The sequence below is a fragment of the Paroedura picta genome, chromosome 9 (genome assembly GCF_049243985.1).
Source record: "Paroedura picta isolate Pp20150507F chromosome 9, Ppicta_v3.0, whole genome shotgun sequence".
Taxonomy (NCBI): Eukaryota; Metazoa; Chordata; class Lepidosauria; order Squamata; family Gekkonidae; genus Paroedura; species Paroedura picta.
Window position 1 is genome coordinate 36,508,264 of NC_135377.1, and position 12,589 is coordinate 36,520,852.

General features: G+C 40.4%; 1 protein-coding gene across 2 annotated transcripts; it reads left to right on the top strand.

The window, feature by feature from the left end:
• Nucleotides 1–2,251: 2,251 nt before the first annotated feature.
• Nucleotides 2,252–11,126, top strand: PENK (proenkephalin). 2 transcript variants are annotated; one of them, XM_077352355.1, is made up of 4 exons: nt 2,252–2,449; nt 2,552–2,652; nt 3,084–3,224; nt 10,161–11,126. In XM_077352355.1, exons 3-4 carry the CDS (start codon nt 3,090–3,092, stop codon nt 10,827–10,829), a joined length of 804 nt encoding a protein of 267 aa, XP_077208470.1. In that variant the 5' UTR covers nt 2,252–2,449; nt 2,552–2,652; nt 3,084–3,089; the 3' UTR covers nt 10,830–11,126. The 2 variants fall into 2 exon arrangements, with proteins under 2 accessions (XP_077208470.1, XP_077208469.1); XM_077352354.1 differs by having other exon boundaries at nt 2,252–2,652.
• The last annotated feature ends 1,463 nt before the right edge of the window (nt 11,127–12,589 follow it).

Consider the following 12,589-nt stretch of genomic DNA (forward strand, 5'->3'; position numbering starts at 1 on the left):
CCAGTGTCTCTCCAGTTAAAGAGATCATTCACATCACTCGGCAACAAATCCTTTTTGGTAGAAATGATGGGGACTGAAGCTGGGACTTCTGAATGATACGAATCCCCTTAATTTTCTGAGATTGTATTATTGGCAGCTGTACCACAGGAAAAAAACTGGCCCTCGTCCTTATCCAAATACACACTTACTATCTATGCATGGATAGATTCAAATGGGTAGCCATGTTGGTCTGAAGTAGCACAATAAAATCAGAGTCCAATCTTTGTTGGTCTTAAAGGTGCTATTGAACTCTACTTTTATCTATACATGGGGAGTCATCCTACATGTGCCACGCAAATATACAAGTGAGATGAGCAGAGGAACTGGATTGTTTAAACCCTGCCTTTCACTACCCAAAGAAGTCCCAAAGCGGTTTCTCTTCCTCTCCTCACAACAGACACCCTGTGGGCTGAGAGACCCCTAACAGAATTGCTCTGTAAGAACAGCTCTAAGAGATCCATAACTAGCCCAAGGTCACCCATCTGGCTGCATGTACAGGCATGGGAAAACATAACCAGTTCTCCAGATGAGAGTCTGCTCTTAACCACTATCCACACTGGCTCTCACCACACATAGATTTCCATGCCTTCCATTCTATCTGGCATATAATGGTCTGAGATCCAGCTTAAAACATTTCCATGATAAAAGCATGTTTTGCCTGACTAGAGAAGGAAACAAGGATACATCAGACTGTGTATGAGCTTATTAGACACCATCTTTGGGCTGATCCTGCGTTGAGCAGTGGGTTGGACTAGATGGCCTATATGGCCCCTTCCAACTCTATGATTCTATGATTCTATGATTCTATGATTCTATGATTCTATGATTCTATGATTCTATTATCTATACAATAGTTAGCTGTGGACATGTCCAAATAGGAGCTTCCTCCATGGCTAGTTTCAGACTATAGTATTAAATGAGGACAAGTGTTATTGTACTTACATGTATGCACACACATACCCACACACATAACCAAATGCTACATGTAGTACATGTTTTCCTGCAGCTGTTGATATTGGGATAAATCCCTGGTTTTGAATTTCCAGATATGATATGATGTGGGTGTTGGATATGTTGAATAAGAATCCTCATTTTGAAAGGGCATCTCTGTTCTTTTACTAATATGTTCTCTCCTTCTTCTTTCCCTTTGTGGGAAGGTGATGCCTGCCGCAGCTGTCACTCAACATTGAGACCTGGCAGCTACACAGAATGAATGGACAGATTTCCTCTCCCTTCTCCTTAGAGAGCGCTCATCCTGGATTTCTGTTACACCAGGAGCTGCTTAAGAGATCTGGCTCTGCAGCAGGCCAACTCGAGGCAGGCTGCTGCTCCAAGGACCCTCCTTCCCTGTTCCCCAGGTCGGGTCATAGAGGTAGAGAATGCAGGTCTCCTCCTCCTCCTCCTCCTCCTCCTCCTGGGCCACACCTACAAGATCTCAAGCAGCCTCTGGGCTCTGCAGCCTGCCTTGGATGGCGTCTTCAGATGGCTGGGGGTGGATGAGGGGTGCCTTCTCCCTTGTGCCCACAAATCTAATTTCCAAAGGACACCCTTCTAGAGACCACTTTTGACCAAGCAGCTGCAGCAGCCTGGGAACAAAACATTGGGCTCACCTGAAGGTTTCTTCTCTTCAGTGGGGCAAAGTCATCCAGGCTGGTTAGGTCATCCCTCTGCGAGCAAGCAGAGGGATGACCTAACCAGCCTGGATGACTTCAGCCCCACTGAAGGAGAAGCATCCTGAGCTGCAAGCCACAGGTTTTGCCTCCTCCTAGGTTGCTGCCCTCTGCCCCTGGCTGTAGGAGCCTCAGAGAACGAACTTGGCGCCTTGTTGGCAAACGGAGAAGGAAAAGACTTTTCCTTTGCCTCCCTTAAGCTGATCACGGAGTGGCATTAATGTCCCGCATCCTCCTGCGAGCTCCAAGGAGAAGCCCCAGACATTTCCCTCCCTGAAGCAGAACTGACCCCGCTCCCAACATGCCCTTCTCCCGGTGACAGCTTGGAAGGACCCCATTCACCCCTCCTGCGAGGACTGAGCCCTGACAGGGAGGCGGGGGGGGGGCGGTGAAGGAAGTCGCACAGCTTCCCACACACTCGGGCGGGGGGGGGGGGGAGCAACAGAATCGTGAGTCCGCCACCGGCCTCTGACACGCGCGTGCAAAGCTCCCCCCCCCTCCTCCCCTCACACTCCCAGAAACATCCACACCCACCCCGCGCTCTCGCCGCCAGTAGTGGAAGCTCCTCCTGGATGCCGTCGATCTTGCGTCAGATGGAGCCTGGAAGCGATTGGGGAACGCTCCGCGTTTCCCTGTTTTGACTACTTATAAAGTGGCGCTCTCCACTTCCCTGGGTCCTGACTTCGGCGAAGAGCTTGCGAGCCCGCAAAGGAGACCAGCTCCCACCTCGCGGCTCCTCTGTAAGACTGGCGGCGGCGGCGGCCGATCCTCCGAAGCTGCAATTCCGCGACTCCTTCCCCGCTCCCGAGCGCTCACTGATGCTTGTTTCTTTCATTCTGCAGCTTTTCCAGAGGCAGCCCGCGCTTAGCTCTTCTCCCCATACCGAGGAATTCTCCAAGCAAGAGACTTCGACAGAGCCGCTTCCGTGCCCAGAGAAATAAAGGTTTGTGTGTGTGTGTGTGTATGTGTAAAAGCTAAAGAACGGGGAAGGGGGTTCTAATAAATCTTTTCTGAGCACTGTCAACTTCTTCTGTGAAGTTTCACTCTCTGCTAACTGCTTCCCTGAGAATGTGATGAGTTATAATGACATTTTATGGCTTAAGCTTGTGGTTTGATTTGTAACACACATTTGAGCCATGACTGTCCTTACTCTGATGTATGGGAATTCAAAACCAATGTGACTTTCTCGCAAGGAAATGTGTTCAGAGTAATTGTTGTAGAGACTAATTTGGTAGAACTCTTTTCCCCTTGATTGCCTTTTAATCTATGAACATGTTCAATGATAAAAACACAGCATTTGGAATGAGAGATATTCTTGCAACAGGAAAACAGGTGAACGTTGCTGGGCTAAATTCTTACTTCTTCTTTTTGCAGACCATCATGACATTGCTTCTGAGATTTTATTTCTTTCTCATGGCTCTTAGCACATGCCTCATCCTTACAATTCACGCAGACTGCAGCAAAGACTGTACACTTTGTACCCGACTGGCATTTCATGCCAACATCAAACCTCTGGTAAGCAGAATTAACTCTTCATCTTTTAAGACACCCTTTCCCAGTTGCCACCCATTTAGGAAATCCAACGAGCAAATCACACCTATAGAACCACAGAAAGCTATAAAACCATACTGAAACTACAGACAAATAGTACAATTTAGCCTCACATAGGTCACTAGTACCAATTGGCGCCAGCTAATTCACTTATATATAATCATAGCCAGCTTCAATAAAGAATAATAAAGAAATGTATTTCCCAAACACAGTTATGTAAGATATGGTGACTCTAATCCGTCACTGAGTACAGCATCGGATGCAGATATTCTGAATTTCCAGTACAGAAATATATTTTTGTGTATACTCTCGGAAGCTGTGTGTTTTCCAATCCACTTGTATGTATGAGAACCAATCTTAACATTATGGTGTATTAGATATTCAGATCACCTTCTAGTTTCCATAACAGATACATTCCTGTATCTTAAAGCATTGGAGGGAAGTTGATGCGGTGTAGCCCAGTCTCATCAGATCTTGGAAGCTAAGCAGGGCTGGTACATGGAAGGCAGACGGCTAAGTTAGACTCTAGAGAGGAAGGAATGGCAAACCACCTCCACTTCCCACTTGCTTCGAAAGCTCCTGGGTGGGATTACTGCAAATTGGCCGCAACTTGACAGCATTTTAAATACACACACACACTAAAAGCATGCTAGCTACCTCAGGACCATGGAGAGTTCTGACATTTCTCCCTGGTTCCTGCCTGGCAGAGTTAAGCAATTCATAAAACAGAATATAATTTTTTGTACATTGAGTGAGTATAAACTAGCTCTCGAAACTGTGATCCTAAACTGCATGATAGCCTCCATGAGATTTAAGAATAGACTGAAGCCATGATTATTTCACAACACCATAATGGCAGAATTACCATTGTTTGGGCTTTTGCAATCCCTTCCTTGGGAGATCCATTTAGATCTGCAGTAATTCATGATATGATGCAATCTTTTGGTTTGACCTTGTAGGGTCAAGGATTATCAAGGCACTCAAAATTAGAAGGAAAACATGGATCCAACAGATCTAGCAATTAATGGTCTTAAGGATGTATTTAGGTCTAGGTATCACTATACAGTTCCCATTAGGATAGTAAGCCAGAATATTGCTCTTGTTGGGGAGGGAAGGCTTTCTAGTATCAGAAAATTCTTGCTTGAACCATCTCTGTGTGTAACTTTCTACCGTTATCTGATGTGTTGAACATTGTGACTTTTGGTCTCTTTTATATTACCAGAATCCGGGTGGGGGTTGGGGACCTGAACAATTAGTTCCACACACCCACTTCTGTTGCTTCAAGAGCAGCCTCCCATGCCATGTAACCAGTGACTTTTGAAATTAAGATGAATATCAAAAGCAGTTCATAATATGGTATTGGGGAGATAGTGGTCAAAGGAATCAAAAAGCCAAAAAAATCATAAGAAAACTTCGGAGAGTTTTTTATTTGTTTGTGTTCAGCCTACAATTCTATAAGGCAATTGTCCCCTATAGGATACTGAAAGAGGGAAACATACTTCTGTCTCTGCACTCAGCCTCATATCCTTTTGAAAGGAGTACAAGAGAGCCTTAGGCATATCATTATATTGCAAAAACCACAGGCTTTTTTGCCCAAAATTACCTGCACCAATTGTTTATTGGATTCTTGAAGACTATGGTGATACAATTATGTATTTGTGAATGGAGAAAGATAAATATCACTTTAGGAACCTAGTGAAAGAAAGTTTTCTCCTTCACTCTGTATGACAAAGAAAAAAGGTATACCCATTCTTCCTGGTTCAAGAGCACTGCTGTGATTTCAAGTTGCTGTGCTTATTTGACTTGCTTTTGATCGTCATACCTGCTGATTACATATTCCAGGAAGATAAATCAATCCAACTAAGTAGCCATAGCTAATGTCAAGAAACATGATAATTTGCATGTCTCCCCCCATCCACCGTATGTATGAGAACTGATCTTAGCATTATGGGTGTATCAGATACTCAAATTATCTTTCTAGCTTCCAAAACACATCCCTGCAACTTAAAGCATGGGAGGGAAGGCACAAAATAAAAGGTACAGAATAAATGACCTTACCTTTTATTGCTTTGTGACAAGCCTGGCTGGAAGATTCAGAATGCTGTTCTCAAGCAGCCCAGGATGGTAGTGCTCCTTAAAATTGTTATGTAGTTTACAGTGTGGTGCAGAATTATTCCCATTTCATTGATTCTACTATTAATCTAACTGCCAAGTGAAGAATCCAACATCTTCTTATATGATCTCTCTATGTCAGAGAGATGAATCTGAATGTAAATGAGACTTATAAAAAGGTATGACCAAATCCTACTTTTAGCTGTAATTCTATCTATAGAATTGTAGGATAAAGTGAGAACTAGTAGTCCATGTTCCATCTCTCCCACTTTAAGCTATATATTTTGCCATAACATTTGTATTGTGTTTAGAACAGGTATTTCATATGTAAATGGAATTGGTTTAGAAAACATTTCTTTCTATAATATTATGTCAAAAGGATCCAGTCATTAAAGCATGACCGTATGGAATGAGACCATTAGTTTATCTACCTCAAGTAATTTTCTATGGCTGGTAGCATTTCCACATTTCAGGCAAATGAATTCTTTCACTGCCTGCTTGCCAAGATCCTTGGTCTGGATATGCTAGTCGCTGAACTTGAGACTTTCCATATGGAACACATATGCCCTGGATCACTGAGCCACAGTTCTTTACAAACTACCAGTGCTAAAACAAAGCCAATATTACCTCTTGGCTTACATCTCTCACTGAAATCAAAGAAATTGACATCTCTCTTGAGAATATAGTCATTTATTTTAGGTCCCCACAATCCTGAAACCCCAGGTCCTTTTTCTTACTGTTCTATCACTCCGTTTTCTTCCATTCCTGAGAGTAACACATAATAAAAAAGCAAGTCAGGCAAGATAACAGTATAGGAGACATTACAGATTAATAATAAAGGGAAGTGTCTCAAAATGCACTGCATTTCAAGATGGTTTCATATGTTTAAGCATCTGCATTCATATACAAACCTATAGAAATTATACAGGCCTGATGACATTACAGCCAATGTTATGACACCTACTTTAATCCAGATATTCAGCATGCAAGACTTTTTTTCAGTTATGGCAGAGATGGGGGGGAGGCATTTTCTATGCTAAATTCCCTATGCTTTAGCCCTTTTAGCAATTAAAAATGTAATAGAAAATGTCTCCTAAAGCAAAGTGGACTACAAAATGCTGCCCATCTTAGGTCTTGCCCATAAAGGTATAGAAGATTTCAATATAGGTTGTCTTAAATAACACTTGCAAAGTGTTTGTCAAGATAAGATGCAGAACGGCAACTAATGCCCAGCCCTGAAACTCATTCTTCATAGGCTTTAAGGATGCCAACGATGGGAGAATCAAAGTTCTGATTTATGACCTGCACATATCAACATGTTGCCACATAGAACGCAGAAGCAACCTTTTATATACATAATTAACCATATTCATCAGTACTGCTGCCATTAGGAAGATCACATAATTTATTAAGTTTTTGGACTCCCATTTAACCATTAGTATACCAGGGGACATGGATTGTTTCTTCAGCAGAGCCATTTAAACTGGGGATACACACATGAGACTGCTAAAAAGGCATTGAATCTAACTAAACATTATTTATATTGCTTAACAACAGACTGAAACTAATCTCCTACCAAGTTTCACATATATGGAATGTAATGGTCTTATCCAGCCAGATTCTGAGCTCTTTCTAAGCATTTCCTTACAAGCAGTCAAGAATAAATTTTTTAGACATATTCCATCTCTTCAGACACTGTATTGGCATTCCGTGCACTGTCATGGTGCATCGTTAACTCAAAGTAATATAAGAGAATAGCTTTACAATTGTTTATATCCCCCCACACACACACTTTCCTCCAGGCACATAACCATGAAAGTGAAACAACTGGAGTAAAATATGCAGGAAGTTTTCTGAAACATGAAACTAGCTAAACAGCAAATAAGCACATATTTCTGATAATTTTCTAATTTAAAATAATCAGTTTGTTGAAAGTATTCCCACGAGTTGATTATAAATTTCATCTTCATTCTCACTAACATTTCAAAACCCAGCTGTTCCTTTACAGTCTGGTTAATATAAAGATCACTCGGGAGTATATGTGAATTGAGTTCCTATTTCAAGTTATTTAGGAAGAGGGGAAAGAGCGAGTCTTATTGAAATATGAAGTCTGAACATCATTGGTTTAAAAAAGTCGTCATCCCCCCGCCAATCACCACATTTTTCTAATATTTTTATTATTGAGACAAATACCACATTTATATATCACAAATGCCACATGATGAAACTAGACATTTATGGACAGAACATGAATGCTGAATAAGCTTCCCAATGTTCCAGGTTGCATAGCCATTCAACAAAATGTTGATGCAGGCAACGCTGACAACCACAAATCTCTCTGCATCGATGGAGAGCCCAAAACTGGGATTTGCATCCCCATAGATTTCATCAATTCCAAAACCAGTGAGTAGAACTGCAAACATCAATCCCCTGTTCCGATCCAATGGTAGGAATTATGTATAAGCCCCAAGTGCTAAACATAGAAATTAAGCAATCGGCAATAAGGCAGAGCTTTATTATTGCATGTAGCATTCCTCATTCATTAGCTATCTTGAACTGAAGGCTCCAGTGAATGGCACATGGGAAGCAGTAACGTGCATTACACTATATTCATATCATGCATCATAGCATTCAAACTACATTTTTAGAAATATAGGAAGAATTTCTGAAATAAAGTATATCAGATATGATATATTGGATATGATAAATTGGAGTATAAAATAAATTGTTTTAGAAATACTATTTTTCACATTAGGACTATGTCGTCCTCTTTTGGCAAAAATGTGTAGTGTAGTTTGAAATGATAGCCTCTATAAGTGTGTAATCACAGTTGTTTAACTGGATGAAGCAGATCGTTTGAATTCTTTTCAGTCTCGTTTCAGTCAGATTATAGGAAAAGGTCCTAGTCACCCTAGTGGATGACCTGCATCAGTAGATGGATGGGATGAATTATTCTGTTGAACCTCTTGGTGGCTTTTGATACCATTAAACATGGTATTCTTTTGGATTGCCTTTCTGGGTTGAAACTAGGAAGAACTGTTTTGTGATGGTTTGTTCTACCCGAGCAGTGGGTTTTGGAATGTGGTGCTGGAGGACTGCTGTTTGCTCCCTTTGCTTCTTACCTATTGGTCCTGAAAGGTTCCATCTTGTTGCTTATGACTTTTGACATGAAGCTACTGGAAAAAGTCATCCAGAGATCTGGGCAGAGTTGCGACCAATATGCAGATGCCACTTTGCTCTATCACTACCAGAGGACCCCAGGGAGGCTTGTGTAAACTGTGAACTAGTGCCTAGTGGGAGCTTAGTGATAGATGAGGACTAGTAAACTGATACATAATTCTGGCAATATGAAGGTGTTACTGGAAGGCAAAAGAACTGATTACTCTGTTGTGAATGAGGTTGTGCTACTCCTAAAGGAGCAGGTTTGTAGTCTGGAGGTGCTCCTGGACCTGAGACTCCTGTTGGATATGCTGGTGGTAGCAATGGCCAGGAGTTCCTTTCATCACCTTCGGCTAGTAAGTCAGCTGTGGCCTTTCCTGGATGAAAAACTGCAGTGTATGTCCTGGTAACTCGGTTAGACTACTTTGTGTGGGGTGGCCAATGGAGGCTGTCATTGATTCAGAATGCTGATTAGAGTGGGCCCAGTTGAATTCCACAACACTGGTTCCTAATTTTCTACAGGACCCAAATCTTGGTGCTAGTATTGACTTTTACATCATTATACAGCTACCTTAAAGATTATCTATCCCTATATAAACCTACCTGACCATTAAGGTCGGTTTTGAGGGTCTCATAATCTGAGATTAGGTAACAACCGAACAGATCCTTCTTAGTTAGGACTTCAAAAGTATGGAATTCTCTCCCCAGGCAGATTTGTCTTTCTTCCCCTATCATTGTCCACAAATGGATGAAGACTTTTCTCCTCCGTTGCCATTCTCTCACTGACCCTTCTTCCCATTTATGGACTTTAATTTGTATGTTTGACTGTTCTTTCCCTTGAGGACCTAAATTATGTGGAAAGCTAGAAAAATGTTTTAAATAAATGAACTGAAAGCTGCCACCTCTGGGTACAGGTTTGGCTTATTACAGAAGTCTCTAAAGGGAAATGAAAATGAGATTGGTTATATGCTGTTTGAACTGAAGAGCCTGAGGAAAATGTAATCGATTCTGGGAATTTTCCACTGGGGGTACAGCACAATGCCTTACCTCAGATATTATGTAACAGTGAATATGTTATTGTTATTGTGTGAGTGTATGCCCAGAAGGCCAAGACTGGCAGACAATTTATGTTCTCTGACATGTATCTACATAGAACATGGGACTAGAAACAGACATTTGCGTTAAGTTTTACTACATGTACATTTTACAGAGACATGTGAAATGTAAAAATTAGATGAATATTTGTCATTTTTCAATAGTGTGACATATTAGCTCTTACTCTGGATCTTGTAATGCATTTCATTTAAAACAAATATGTATTAATATTTTAGGAAGTGAGGATATTCAGTTTGCATTGGTGGAAAGCCTCCCCAGATTTCATCAAAACAGATTATATAGTGGTATACTAAATCACATTACATACCTTTCCATACCAGATTCGATAAATTCTTTTCAATATGCTGAATCAGAAAACGCTATACAGCATCAAAGTGACTAATGACTAATATTGTTAATACTCGGTTTATATTCTGAAATGTGGGAATCCATATATCCCTATATTTTAGCTTAACAAGAATACATCTCAAATATTGTCTTATATTTAAACAGACTTTACAAATAATTTTTCAGGTGTGTACACTAGAGTGTGAAGGAAAGTTGCCTTCTGCCAATGCCTGGGAAACCTGCAAAGAGCTCCTACAATTAACTAAACTGGATCATTCCCAGGAAGGAAATGGTGCTCTAGGGGATAACCCAAAAGAGCAGGATGAGATTCATTTGCTAGCCAAAAAATATGGTGGGTTCATGAAAAGGTATGGTGGCTTTATGAAGAAGATGGATGAGCTCTACCATATAGAACCAGAGGAGGAACTTAATGGAGGAGAAATCCTTACTAAAAGGTATGGAGGGTTTATGAAGAAGGACTTGGATGATGATGCTTTGGCTAATTCCTCTGACCTGCTGAAAGAGCTTCTTGGAACGGGGGAAATTGCTGGTGTCGGACATTATCGGGACACGAATGATAATAATGGTGACATTGCCAAAAGATATGGCGGCTTCATGAGAAATATAAGGCACAGCCCAGAACTGGAAGACGATGCCAAAGAGCTGCAAAAGAGGTATGGTGGCTTCATGAGAAGAGTGGGCAGGCCGGAGTGGTGGCTGGACTACCAGAAACGCTATGGTGGGTTTCTTAAGCGCTTTGCCGATTCTCTTCTTCCTTCAGATGAAGATGGAGAAAATTATTCCAAAGAAGTTCCAGAGGTGGAAAAGAGATATGGCGGTTTTATGAGATTTTAAAATCCTCCTTTTTGTCCTTTTGGTTGCAAATGAAAGACTGTCATTTATCATGATTTATTGTAATTTGTTGCTTGTATTGTACAGTTTTTTACTGTCCTAGTTAATAATGCAACCTGCTGTCTGTTATTTCAAGTTCTGTGCTATTTTAAGTCAACAACTAACTTCTGTTCTTGTCTGTTTTGAGTCTATGTTGTACTTTTCATGCTAAATCTACTTTGATTACCATATCCATTTCTTTGAAGCAACACAATTGCTTAACTGTATATACAATAAATTGTTCATCCTAACTGCATAATACACCCAAACGTATTTATTGTTTATTAGCAATTACTGCTTTAAAACAAAAAATATTCTATAATGGATTTATCTGCTAACATACAGATTTGTTCAGTCTTCAAAGATCATAAATTTTTAAGGAAAATCTTAAGGCAAAGTGTGCATTATACAGATTTATGATCTGTAGTTTTTTGATTGCACCGAAAGCTGATCAACATGGCTTACTACAGATTTATGAGTACAGTTAGCTGAAGCAGTCCGTACAACTAGTCAGTGACCAGGCATTTTCCAACATAACATGGCATATTTTAAACAAGTACTTGAAAATCTCTATTCTAGCAGTTTTTAGTATGATACCTCACTTGTATTAATTTTGCTTGGACAGTCACTCACTAATGGCTGAGTTTCAACGAATTCCTTGGGATGCTAAACTCAAGCTACAGCTGCTTTATCCTCCTCTAATTGAATCAGTCCTTTTTTTAGTGCTGTAGAAATTCATAACAATTCAACATGTTTCAGAAACATTCCTGACCCAGAGCGTCTTGCTTTGCTATGATGAGCAATACTAACTTCCAAAGACTGCCCTCACTTTTCAAGAGTTTGTTATACAGCTACATCTTCTTGTGTCCGTCCTCTAGCAACTTTCCTCAAGTATGTGTATATTAAGGGACACTTATTTCAAATAGCAGGGGATTAAATAATTGAAGGTCAATAGTGAATCCTACCTGATTTCTCTAGTTGCAAGATGGCCACTATTGCAACTAGCTTTTTACTTTGTACATTAGAATGTGGCAGTCAAAATACCAGTAAAGCATACTGGCTGCATACTTTCTAGTATTCAGAAATAGTAGCAATTGTGTTAATATAATATATAGAATCTAGCATCATTAACCATACGATTTATGATTGGCAGGTGTTTGATTCATACAGAAGGAGGATTTGCGGGGGAAACTCTGTCAATCACAATAATGGCCAGCTCTACTTTCCCCTTTTCTGCATTTCATGTTCACCTTTGTTATTGTATTGAAGATTTTCATAGCCTTAATTTCATTTGACGTTTGAATCTTCCCCCCTCCCCTACTAGGCATCTGCTTCATAAGCTTTCCATGTGTCTGTTTTCTCTTGAGCTCTTTTCAACTCTCAAATCAAATTTCATTATTTCATATTGCAAAATGCAAAAAAATGGCTCTTGTCTGTTTACAATTTTACAAAGAAAAAACCATTAATACTAGTAATTAATAAGGAGTATTTAAAACAAAAGGGAACATTGATACTTATATGTACAGGTTAGTGTGAAAATGTTGCACATATGATTGGGTCTAAACTAGTAAAAAGGAGAGAAGAAAGTCCTGTTTTTGGCAACCCAAAAACCTGTGCTGGGGATCATGGACCTGCAAGGCCAAAGGAAAAAAAAACCCACCCACCAGAGGAATGGGGGCTATAACAAGAATGGAGTTTAGATGATATTGAAGGAGAAAGCTGGC

What these genes read in the sequence shown, in the direction of transcription:
- PENK (XM_077352354.1), top strand. Translation starts at nt 3,090, where the DNA reads ATGACATTGCTTCTGAGATTTTATTTCTTTCTCATGGCTCTTAGCACA. An exon ending in ATGCCAACATCAAACCTCTG is followed by an intron (nt 3,225 to 10,160) that starts GTAAGCAGAATT and finishes ATAATTTTTCAG; the next exon opens with GTGTGTACACTAGAGTGTGA.